The sequence below is a fragment of the Carassius gibelio genome, chromosome B6, assembly GCF_023724105.1.
Source record: "Carassius gibelio isolate Cgi1373 ecotype wild population from Czech Republic chromosome B6, carGib1.2-hapl.c, whole genome shotgun sequence".
NCBI lineage: Eukaryota > Metazoa > Chordata > Actinopteri > Cypriniformes > Cyprinidae > Carassius > Carassius gibelio.
The window spans coordinates 26,695,844-26,708,104 of NC_068401.1; the positions used below are offsets into that span (position 1 = coordinate 26,695,844).

The 12,261-nt window shown below is 35.3% G+C and overlaps 2 protein-coding genes across 3 annotated transcripts in view; one reads left to right on the top strand and one right to left on the bottom strand.

The window, feature by feature from the left end:
• LOC127959601 (protein unc-50 homolog) overlaps positions 1-12,261 on the top strand; it is a 922,469-nt gene that overhangs the window by 809,862 nt on the left and 100,346 nt on the right. The gene's annotated exons all lie outside the window — the stretch shown is intronic.
• On the bottom strand, positions 662-11,660 carry stradb (STE20 related adaptor beta). Its single transcript, XM_052558872.1, has 13 exons — positions 11,444-11,660; positions 10,411-10,479; positions 10,224-10,276; positions 8,825-8,908; positions 6,364-6,460; positions 6,122-6,243; positions 4,366-4,474; positions 4,158-4,281; positions 3,917-4,088; positions 2,939-3,043; positions 2,609-2,856; positions 1,329-1,371; positions 662-1,226 (listed from the first exon to the last, which is right to left on the bottom strand). The coding sequence occupies exons 3-13, from the start codon at positions 10,233-10,235 to the stop codon at positions 1,065-1,067; spliced, it is 1,278 nt and encodes a 425-aa protein (XP_052414832.1). The 5' UTR covers positions 10,236-10,276; positions 10,411-10,479; positions 11,444-11,660; the 3' UTR covers positions 662-1,064.

Below are 12,261 nucleotides of genomic sequence, written 5' to 3' on the forward strand. Positions count from 1 at the left end.
AAAATGCTTGTTTAAAAATAGCTAATAGTAAGGCTGCATGATTGTGAATAATTGTGATGAAAAAACTCCAGGTTTGCTTTACTTGCTTATAGAGCTGTACAATTTGATCAAGAATTTTGTTATTATATGAATATAGTGTACATCATTTATTATTATTATGATATATATTTATAAACAAATAGGAAAAAATATAACTGCAATATTTTAATATATTATAAAATTAATAATAAATTAAACAAAAATAAAAATGATTAGTTTTGTAATATTTCACAGTCAAATTAAAGTATTCAAGTAAAACATTATTATTATTAATATTGAAAAATAAAATAGCCATTTTATTCTACAGTGAAATAAAAATAAATATTTATAATTTAATAATTTGTATTTCTCAATAATAATAATAATATTTCACAGTAAAAATAAAATGGTGTTCAAGAAAACCATTATTATTAGTAGTAGTATTATCATTATCATGATTATTGATAAATAACAATTATCAAAGAAGAAATATTAGTATTGTCATATTTACTGTAAAATTAAACATATCAAGTATTTAGGAAATATATATATATATATATATATATATATATATATATATATATATATATATTTATTTAATAAATTCAATCAAAGCAGTCTTTGATATTTAATAAACAGACTGTATCACAAATTCTGTTTTATTTCAATGAATCATGCAGCCCAAGTTAATAGGCTTTTAGTTTAAGTCAAAGCCATTGACTACGAGTTTTTACTTGCTCTAGCTAGTCAGGAAATGTCTAGGCAGCTTGTATGTGCTTGTTCTAGAGAGCATTTGATTGGCTAAAAATTGTAGATATGCCCATAAGTGCGTGATGATGTCATCAATACTTCGGTCCATATAGAGATGGGATTTAGTGAGATTTCTCTGAGGTTGGGGCTACCATAGAATGAGGTGACAAATACAAACAAGTGAACAGCAACCTAACAGCTGGTTAGGACGGATTAATACAGAATATACTTATGGAGAAATGGGTGAGAAATGGACAAAAAAAATATGAGATGGAGACAGAAACAGGCGGCGAGATTTAGGAAAAGTCCCACATGCCGTCCTCGGGCTCAGGGTCGGTGGGTGACGGGGTATTGCTGGTCTTGGTAGGTGTTTCGGACGGAGGCGTGTCTGGAGGACAGGACACTGGCACGGCCGGATACATCAAACTGAGGAAGGAGTCCCTTGTGTGTTTCTTCACCTGGAAGATCAATACAGATCAATACATGCATTACTTTAGACTACTCTGTGAGACTGAAGACAGGGTCAAGTTTAAGACAGCTTGGTGAAAGGATTAATGTACCTGTCTGAAGAAGGGATGAGTGAGGAGAGCTGTCGCAGACGGCCTGAACGACAAACACACACATTATACACAGGGTTCAATAAAGGTAAAAAGGTTTATTTTGATATTTTTTCATCAGCTCTGGACAGGGTCAAAACTTATTGCAAGCTCTTTCAAACATTTTCCTCCCTCCTTTGTCCTCCTCCTCTCCCTCCTTCATCCACTCTAACAGCTGACGAATTTGCCACATTCTTCATTAATTTAATTAAAACCATCAGTGCACAATTTTGCACATCTCAATCTGACAAGCACATCTTAGCAGCAAACATACACTCATTCACATCCTTCTCTTCACTCTAAAGCAGGGGTCTCCAAACTCATCATTTCAAATCAATCTACTACTTGCCCGCTTGATCCTATTCCTTCCCATCTCCTTCAAGCCATTTCTCCTGCAGTTGTAGCTGCTCTCACTCACATCATTAACACATCCCTTCACACTGGTGTTTTTACCTCAACATTTAGAGAGACTCGTATAACTCCACTACTTAAGAAACCCACCTTTAACCCATCTCTTTTAGAAAACTACAGACCAGTTTCCTCCTTTCATTGTAAAAACCCTTTTCCTTTCCCTTTTTATTGCAAAAACACTTGAACAAACTGTGTTCAACCAAGTCTCTGCCTTTCCCACACAGAACAACCTCCTCGACAGCAATCAGTCTAGCTTCAGAAGTGGACATTCAACTGAGACTGCCTTGCTCTCAGTTGTATAAGCCCTAAGTCTGGCAAGAGTGGACTCCAAATCTTCAATACATATCTTGCTTGATCGGTCCTCTGCTTTTGACACGGTTAACCACCAGATCCTCCTGTCAACCCTACTGGCAAAGGACATCTCAGGAACCAATCTCCAGTGGTTTGAGTCTTGCCTATCAGATACTGTAGGTCCTTCAAAGTATCTTGAAGAGGTGAGGTGTCCAAGTCACAACATCTATCTACTGGGGTGCCTCAGGGCTCAGTTCTTGGACCACTTCTCTTCTCTGTCTACATGGCATCATTAGGTTCTGTCATTCAGAAACATGGCTTTCCATACCACTGCTATGCTGATGACACTCAACTCTACCTCTCATTCCATCCTGATGATCCAACGGTTGCTGCTCTCATCTCAGCTTGCCTAACAGACATTTCTTACTGGATGAAGGACCATTACCTTCAACTAAACCTTGCAAAGAGAGAACTGCCACCCCAAAGACTATTAATTGTTAATTCTGAGCTGTAACATCTGCTAAGGGTCTGTGTGTATGTACCTGCGCTCAGGCTCCTGCTGCAGGCACAGTTGGACCAGGTTGTGCAGTGTGGCCGAGTGGTTTTTGGGGGCTGGGCTTTGAGGTCTCTCTGCTGTGGCAGTACGGGTCAGACTTCCGGTCGCAACACTCTCGCCGATCCCCGAATCCACACCTGAGCGGGACACCTTGAGCGCACCCATGTCTCCGAGAGGGTAAGGAGGGACGTCGAGGAGACAGCAGTGAGAACCTCGCAGCTTCTGAAGCAGCATCTGTAGAAGAAGAAACAGGAAGTGAGTGTTCAGTGATCAGGGTTTCATGCTCACAGGTGCAGTAGATGAAGAACTGCAGTACCAGAGTGGGCGGCATGTCCTGGAATGGCACTCTGCCACTGACCAGCTCACACGCCACGATTCCCAGACTGTAGATGTCTGACTTCACTCCATAGCCATGAAGATCCTTCATCACAGAAAGACAGACACAAAACCCAGCATAGTTTCTCATGAAGCTGAATGTTTGGAACTGATGTTGGTATTGACATTGACCAGGCCTTATAAATAAGAATGTAAAATATATTAGTTACATCAGTTATCAGCCAATATTAAATGTATTATTCGTTTAGTATTAAGATATTATTAAACTTTTTTATAAACCTTATACATATTTTTAAATGTACTTTTATACACTCACACACACACACACACACACACACACACACACACACACACACACACACATATATATATATATATATATATATATATATATATATATATATATGTTATATCTATTTCTGTATTTCTGTTTTAGATAATTTAGTACATCAAGTTAAATTGGAAAAATAAGATAAAATAAAAATTGGTAAGTGTTTGGTAAGAATTGTTAAATGTAAATGAGGAACTCACTGAAATAAAGGAAGTTAAAAATCTAAAGTAAGTTATTTAGTTTAAAAGTTAGGGATTTACTTATGTTTTTTTTACATTTATTCATTTATTTGCATTTTTAACAAAAATACAGCAAAAAAAGTAATATTGTAAAACATAATTACAATTTAAAACTGTTTTCCATTTCAACATATATTTTAAAATGCAATTTATTCCTGAGATGGCATTTTCAACATAATTACACCAGAATTTCTCTGTCACAATAATAAATAAAGTGCATGCTCGTTTTTTTTTACATTTAGAATATCTGTGATACAATCTAATCTAAATTAATTTCTTTAATTTGTAATAATTTTCATTTTTTAAAGTTGTCTTGCCATTTATAAATTGTGTACTGTTATAAACAGTCTATAATGCTACTATACTGTGTGGAGGGTGTGAGCGTCACCTGTCGCAGGAGCTCAGGACTCAGCCAGGGCAGCAGAGACGGACTGTGTTGAGGCATGTCAAACACGGCTCTCATCCTCTTGCCATCCTTCATCAGACTGTACACACTCTGCAGTCCCGACAAACACACACGGCCTTCAGCTGACAGCAGCACATGACTGGCCTTCACACCCCTGCAGGACGCACCAGATGAGGAGACCAGATTCATTTAGGGCTCTGTGAAACAGTCATCGAGTGCTCACCTGTGCACGTAACCCATGTGATGCAGGTACTCCAGCGCTCGGAGCACCCCGTACAGCAGGTACGCTATCAGAGACTCGCTCATTCCGTCCGGAAAACACGACCTGAGCAGAGAGTCTGCAGAACCTGTATGAGACGCGTGCGGAGAGGGAAATGAAACAAGGGAAGGATGGGAAGCGAAAGAGGATGTATATTACAGGTGAGTCTTACCGTAGCTCATGAGAGGAGACAGCACCCAGAGCTGACAGCAGGAGATGAACACCAGTCTGGACGTCAGCAGGTTCGGGTGACGGAACCGTCTGGACAGCAGAACCTCATTCTGCAAATAACACACACATAACTATAAATGCACCAGCAATTTTGTCTATATAAGATTTGTGTATGCTTCTAAAATTCTGAAAATGTCCCACAAATACAGTCAATCCTCAAAGCAATAGTTTAATCATCATTACAGGGGAAAATAATGACAGAATGTTCAAATAACGACAGAATGTTCATTTTTGGGAGAACTATTGCTTTGGAAGGATTAGGCATTGAAGCATTAGCTCTTTATTTCATTATTTACTCGCTCTCATATTGTTGCAAACACAATTGCTGTTATATTTGCTTCGAATAATGACATTATTGTCAATCTGTTTCATGGAATGACTTCAAAAATAATTTTTAATTATAAGTCTTATAGGCTACTTTTCTTGTTGTTTAGTTATTCTTTTTTATTGGGGGGGGGGGGGCATTTTGGGAAGGTTCCATATCACAATAAAAATGGTCATTAAACTAAAAAAATGTACACATTTACTAATGGAAAATAGGTATTATATAACTATGTATGCAACATGTTTTCATTGTTAAAAAGTTATTAACTTCACTACAACGATTATTTTTAAATATATATATTAGTGCTGTTAATTAATCAATCATGAATGATCAAGTCCAAAACAAACGTACTGTTTATTTATTATGTATATATAAATACACACACATACTGTATATATTTAGAAGATATTTACACACATATATATATATATATATATATATATATATATATATATATATATATATATATATATATATATATATATATATATATATGTATGTTAAATTAAATTACATTGCATTGATGTTAACATTTTTTTTTACCTAATATCATAATATATCAAACATATTTTCTTAATTATATACATGCATGCAATAATATACACACTCGTACACATTTTTTTTCACCCTGAGATGAATCTCTCACCGAACATTGTCTCATCCTAACAAACCATAGGCTACATCAATGGAAAGCTTATTTATTCAGCTTTTATATAATGTATAAATTTAAAAAAACTGACCCCTGTAGTATATAAATTATAAATGTATTATATTTATAGTATACAATATATAAATGATAATACAATACAATATATAAAATTGTCAATTTGTATAATTTCTATCCCTTACTTGTTCTATTTATATATATATTTTTTTATCTGTGTTTTTGTTCTGTCTCTGTCATTCTGTTGCACTGCGGAGCTTCTGTTACGAAAAACAAATTCCTTTTGTTTTTATATATATATGTATATTATATATATATATATGTATATTATATATATATATATATATATATATATATATATATATATATATATATATATATATAAAATTTATTATATTATAATAATGATGTTGCACACACAATTATAATAAATTAGCATTTCAAAATTAAATAAAAACAGAAATCAACAGAAATTCTGCAAGGATCATAAATGCAATTCCATAAAAGCTTGATGTATCAAATATGAACAATTACCCCCCCCCCCCCTCGAAAAAAAAAGTTATTTATATTTAGTCAAAGTTTCAATAGACAATTTGATAAAAAAATACATATATTTTTTGACTGTAATTGTATATGCCAAGCGTTATTATAAAGTTGAATGTTAAAATAGTAGAAATCAGCGTGATGTTCTCATACGCATGTACACACCATCAGCTGCAGCAGCTCATCTTCTGTGCACTCATCCAGGTTCGTGTTTTTCACCGCCACCAGCCGACCAGACGGTGTGTGTCGAGCCATGCTCACCTGACTGAGGTTATTAAAGCCCCGGCCTGCACACACACACACACAGAGGACAAAACACAGCCATATAAACACATGATATAGACATGAGATTTCAAGCAGTAACTAGCTCATATCATATACTGTATAAAGTAGGTCAGGGTCATTACCCAGTTGTGAGAGCAGCTGATAGTGGGCGGGGTCAGTGGAAAGATCTGTGATGTCATCTTCATCCGTCAACACAGAACATGGAGAGACATCACTGCTCTGTCAGACACAGAACACAGCACACATGAACAAACATATAACACACACACACACACACACAGACACGACTCGACCTGATAAAACACTCCACACAACGCTGGTCATGTTTACTGGGTTATTCTAGGGAAGAATCAATTAGAAACAGAACATAATAAGACACTTCCTGTTCTGTGCCTAACACTAATGTGATGCTTCAGAGACTGAAGATGAAGTCTGGCCTCAGATCAGTTTTATCCAACATGATAATATTGACTGAGAAACATGTTTTTATTGTTAACTAATTGAAATAAAACTGAAATAACTATAAATATGGTAGGAGTTTCCCCCTTCATAAACTCCTAATTTATAAGTATGTATGCTGGTTGTTGTAATGATTATGTTGAGGGATAAGGGATGTAGAATACGGTCATATGCAGAATAAGGCATTAATATGTGCTTTTTATACACATTAATAAACAGCCAGTTTTCTAGTAATATGCATGCTAATAAGCAATTAGTTAATAGTGAATAGTATTCCATGAATTAAAGTGTAACTATAAATTAAAATAAAAAACTTAAAATGAAAATGAAAAATAATTACTGATTGGAAATAGATAAAAGCTAAATAAATTAAACTAAATTAATAAATTAATAAACACCATTAATTAAGAAAATTCTAAATAAAAGGTAATTCTAAAATATTGGTAAAAACTATAATAGTATAATACTAAAATAACAGCACTGAGAAACAGATATTTTGCAGATCTTTGTGGTAAAGATGGAGGTTAGTGGGTGTAGTGTATTTCAAGATATCAGTGAAATGAGGGAATAACATAAAAAGCATTTCAGTAATGGCATATACATATTACGTTCATGCATTAACTGCGAATCAAACACAACCTCAGAGCTGCTAGAGCCACTGAACTACAGCAGAAGTGTGTTTGAATAAAAAAAACAATAGATCAAACCTAGGACTTAATTACATGCTTCATTGGAGCTCATTCAATCCTTCATAAGTACAAGTCCTGAACTTCCAGTTTTTTTTTGCTTTTAATATTTTGTGATATTGCAATTGATCAGTAGATCAAATGCAGTCACACAACTTGACATGCAGTACACAGCTGAGAACTCTAGGGGGAGACAAATCACTGTGCCATTAAACCAGATTTGTAATTATTCAGGTAGCTTCTACAGTGTATAAACATGTCAAGATTTTAGACTCTAACTAAGTTCATAAGCCTATAACTTTTATTTAAGCATTTCTGAGAGACCATGAATGGAAAAGTGGCCCAGATCACTGCAGTCAAAAACCAAATATTTCTGCCACAGGATGGGAAACTCAAAAGCCAACCCACAGATGTCTCCTTCAGCCAAAAACACAGGACAACAGCACAAGTGCGCTTTCATCCAGAACGATGGAACAGAAACACTGCTTTGTGATGCCCAATACAATGGATCCGCTCAGAAAACACTTGAGCACAACAACAATCTGAAGCTCACTGGAGTTTTGATTATGCGATGATGTTTCTCTGCTGTGACTATGCCCTCCCAAATCCTACAGGGCTTCTCACGCTGACAGCTATTTGCAGTGACAAATCAAACGGAAGTCATTCATTTGAAATCAGAGTCTGTGTGATTTGAGGCGATGTGGGCGACTGCGGCCGACGGCAATGCGACAAAGTGAAAAGCAGAACATTGAATTTAACGGAATACTGGGTATTTCCAAAATAATTTGATAATTGCAAATTATAGTTCACTGTAATTTTCCCAGAATTTACTCAAGATTTTGATAATAAAAAAATAAAAAAAGTGTAAATATGTTATAAATTTTTCACAAAAATTTTTTTTAAAGTAAAAACGTATTTTCAGTATCTATTTATCAATCAGTATTATTTATTTATTTATTTATTTTTGTTGCTGTACAGTATAATCATCAATGGTTGTATTATTAAAATTATTTTAAGAAATAAATATCAGCAAGGATGCATTCAATTGATCAAAAGTGGCAGTAAAGACATTTATATGACACTGAAAATTCAGCTTTGAGCGCAGGAATAAATTACATTTCACAATATATCACACTAGAAAACAGTAATTTTTAATTATGATAATATTTCACATTATTACTGTTTTTACTGTACTTTGGATCAAATAAATGCAGCTCCAATGCAACCCAAACCTTGATATATAATTTGGATTTTGCATGGATTTCAACATACTGTGTTTTGTGACAAATTCAATTCAAATTCTCACTCCAACATGAACCAGCTCCGAAATTCTACATTGTTTCTCATTCCCACTAACGACCAACAGTAGTGCATTAACTGAATCAGTGTGAATCTCTCTTGAAGAGGACAAGATGATCTACCGTTAGACTCTACTGACCGAGCACTGATGGCTGATGTCTTCATACTGCTCCTCTATGCTGATGGACTGGACTTGTGAGTGGGAGGAGATACAGGTGCAGTCCTGAGGGGAAGAGGGGAGGAGACATGAGACACGCCCCCCACCCCACACATGAATATGGAGATGAATAGGACTGTATCAACAGTATGAATATGCATGACTTGAGCAAGGGTGGGCTGAAGGGAAGAGATACGGAAAAAAAGAGGAGATGATTATGGAAATCCTGCGGTGGAGAGTCAGCCTTGCCATGTGTGATTAAGTCATGGTTAAAGGAATTTTCAGTATTCAATGCAAAACATGAAATAAATTTTGTTTGTTCTTACAAACTGAACCCGGAACATTTCTTTATGACGTTAAAGGAATAGTCCACCCAAAAACAAAACTTTACTTAGAATTTACTCACACTCAAGATGTAGATGAGTTTTTTTTCTTCATGGGAACAGATTTGGAAATATGTAGCATTGACCAATGGATTCTCTGCAAGTGAATGGGTGCCGTCAGAATGAGATTCCAAACAGCTGATAAAAACATCACAATAATCCACAAGTAATTCTACTATGCCTTTAACTGATGGACTGGAGTGGTGTGGGTTCATTGTGATGTTTTTATCAGCTGTTTTGACTCTCATTCTGACGGCACCCATTCACTCCAGAGGATCCATTTCTGAGCAAGTGATGCAATGCTACATATCTCTCTAAATCTATAACCATGAAGAAACATCTCATCTACAGCTTGGATGATCTGAGGGTGAGTAAATTCTCTGTAAATTTGCATTTTTGGGTAAATATTAAATAGTGGTTGAATTGTCATCTACAGTAATTAGTATTTAACTGATGTATATTTGAAAAAAAACACTAATTTCCGATAATTTTACCCAGATTTGATATCTAAATGTTCTTTTATGGAATTACTTATAAACAATGCAAAATGAACATGCTTTTTAATGGCTGTTGAAAACATTTATTTATTTATGTATTAACGAGGAAACTGCAAACACAACTTTCATTTGTTTCATGCTTAAAGAACCTTTATTGAATCAAGAACATGTCTTTATGAGTGAGACGGTGACATGAGCCTCCTGGATTAAGAGGTGAGGTGGAGGATTGGTGGATATTAATGAGGACGTTTATTATTAAATCTGCTGATATCTAGGGATTAGAGAATAATCAGGCCATGGATATTGTTCAGCGAACATCTTCAGCCCATAAATACATCCCTAAAGCTCTTCTACAGTACTGAACACTAAACCCAGAATCAAAACCTTCATGCAAACACATTTCTGATACCCAGAATGAAGAACTAAACACAGAAAGCATGAAATACAGAATGCATTGAGCTTCGCACAAGCAAGCCGGGGATGAAAGGATTTGACTCTCACCAGAAACGACATGAGGCTGAGCTGATGCTTCACTGGAGTTCATTTATCTGATTCTGAAGACAGTGAATAACAATCAGACCAGCTGCAAAAACACTCCAGCAGTGGTTTTCTGGCTGCTTCCAGTGTGCCACGCTGCATTTCCCATTGCAAGAAAATATGCCTGAAAAGCAAAATGTATTTCGCTTACCTGGCTTTGCTCGGATTTCACTGCATACAAGACAGACTTCATCTCATCTCACGCTGCTCCATTAGAGTCCTATGAAGAAAACCATTAGCACAGACGCTTTCAAGCACATATCAAATTTTCAGAGCTTAAACAGCATTATGATCCAGATCCAAAGCTCACATTTCAATTGCACACATTTCTATTTTCTAAGAACTGCTTTAATAGTCTGATTTCAAATGCATCTTGTCTGAATATCAGCATCCATATTCCGGTCGTGTAGCAGACACTGTGTCCACGAACAGAGCAGCCGGAATCAGTGTCTGCCACCGCTTGACCGACTGCATGAGTATGACCTCCTCTCCTCTCTAAACATCATCATCATCATCATCATCATCATCTTCTTCGGTTATATCATTTGATAGGATGTCATATCTGTCTGGTTGCATCAGCTCTGATATTCCCGGAGGTGACATTGGGAAACACAGTCCATTTTGTGTTGTTATGCAATTAATATTAGCAGCATTAAAATAAGTTCACTCTTGCCTGATTACACTTTATATTTATAAGAAGATTATTGAATGCATATAGCTCAAGATTAGGTCACTGCTTAAACCGCAATTGAAAATAAAATAAATAATGCATACTGGTTCACAATACAGCAAACAAATAGATATGCATAAACATGCATGTTAAATATTAATCATGTAATTATCAGAGCAGCTGACAGCAGGTGTCCTTCCTAGTCCTTGAAAGTGATTGCATGTAGGTTAACAGGGTTAAGAAATACATTTTTTAACGAAGAGCACTGGTGCACTAGAAGCGTCTAAAATAAAATGGACTTCAATCCAACCCGTTTCATATTAATTATGTTTAATGTTGCATGAACGCATTTGGTGACTGTAGTAGATAATTTTTACATGATTTAACATTAATAATGCACGATTTATATCATTCCCAACGAGCTACAAAAACTATTATTTTCTAATATCATGCATACTCAAATTTTCTGAGACTGATGAGAAGCTCAAGAGAGCCAGATACGACAAAAACTCACCATTGTTATGCATGTGTATGGAGGTTCTCCTGTAAATTGATTTTGCGCCCTTAATTTTGACGGCGAACGTCAGTTCTGGGCAGTTACAGTTACTTCGGTCACATCACAGTTTTATTGTATGAGGAAAGATCACGCAGCGTCTCTCACATTGACCAATAACATTTGTAAGTTGACTTGCCAAAGCTTTTCTTCACAGTCCCGGCTGAGATTTACATAATAAAAGTCTCTCAAACATGCCGTAAATGACGTACCAGAGGAATTTCCACAATAAAAGTCTTTTGATCACACGACTAAACCTAAACTAGAAGGGTATGCATAATAAAAGCACCTAAACTATTAATAATTGCACACCACTGTCATTTAAATAATCATTTAAGATAATTTCCTGACATGTTAGGAAGTGATCTAAAAACAGTGGCAAGCTTAAATTAAACTGCACGTTTATAATCCCTAGAATAACTGTATACATTTTTCTTTATTTTCTAATAAGGGACCTGGAGGTTTTTATCTTCTCTCCACGTCCTTTACACGAACACTCAAAATTCAGTCTTACTTTATTAATTAAATTCAATTTACTTCAATTCAATTAAATTCACGTTTATTTATATAGCGCTATTCACCATTCAAATTGTTTACAAAGCAGCGTCGCATAAATATAAAGTTTTTACATTATATTTAGGATTAGCTTGTGTCAAGGTTATGTCAATATGGCAAAAAAAAAGACACAGACTCTGAAAAATGCAATAGGCTAAGCATGTTTGTAATTTACATCCGTTAATACATAAAGAAATATCTCAGGGACTTTTATCATGAAATAA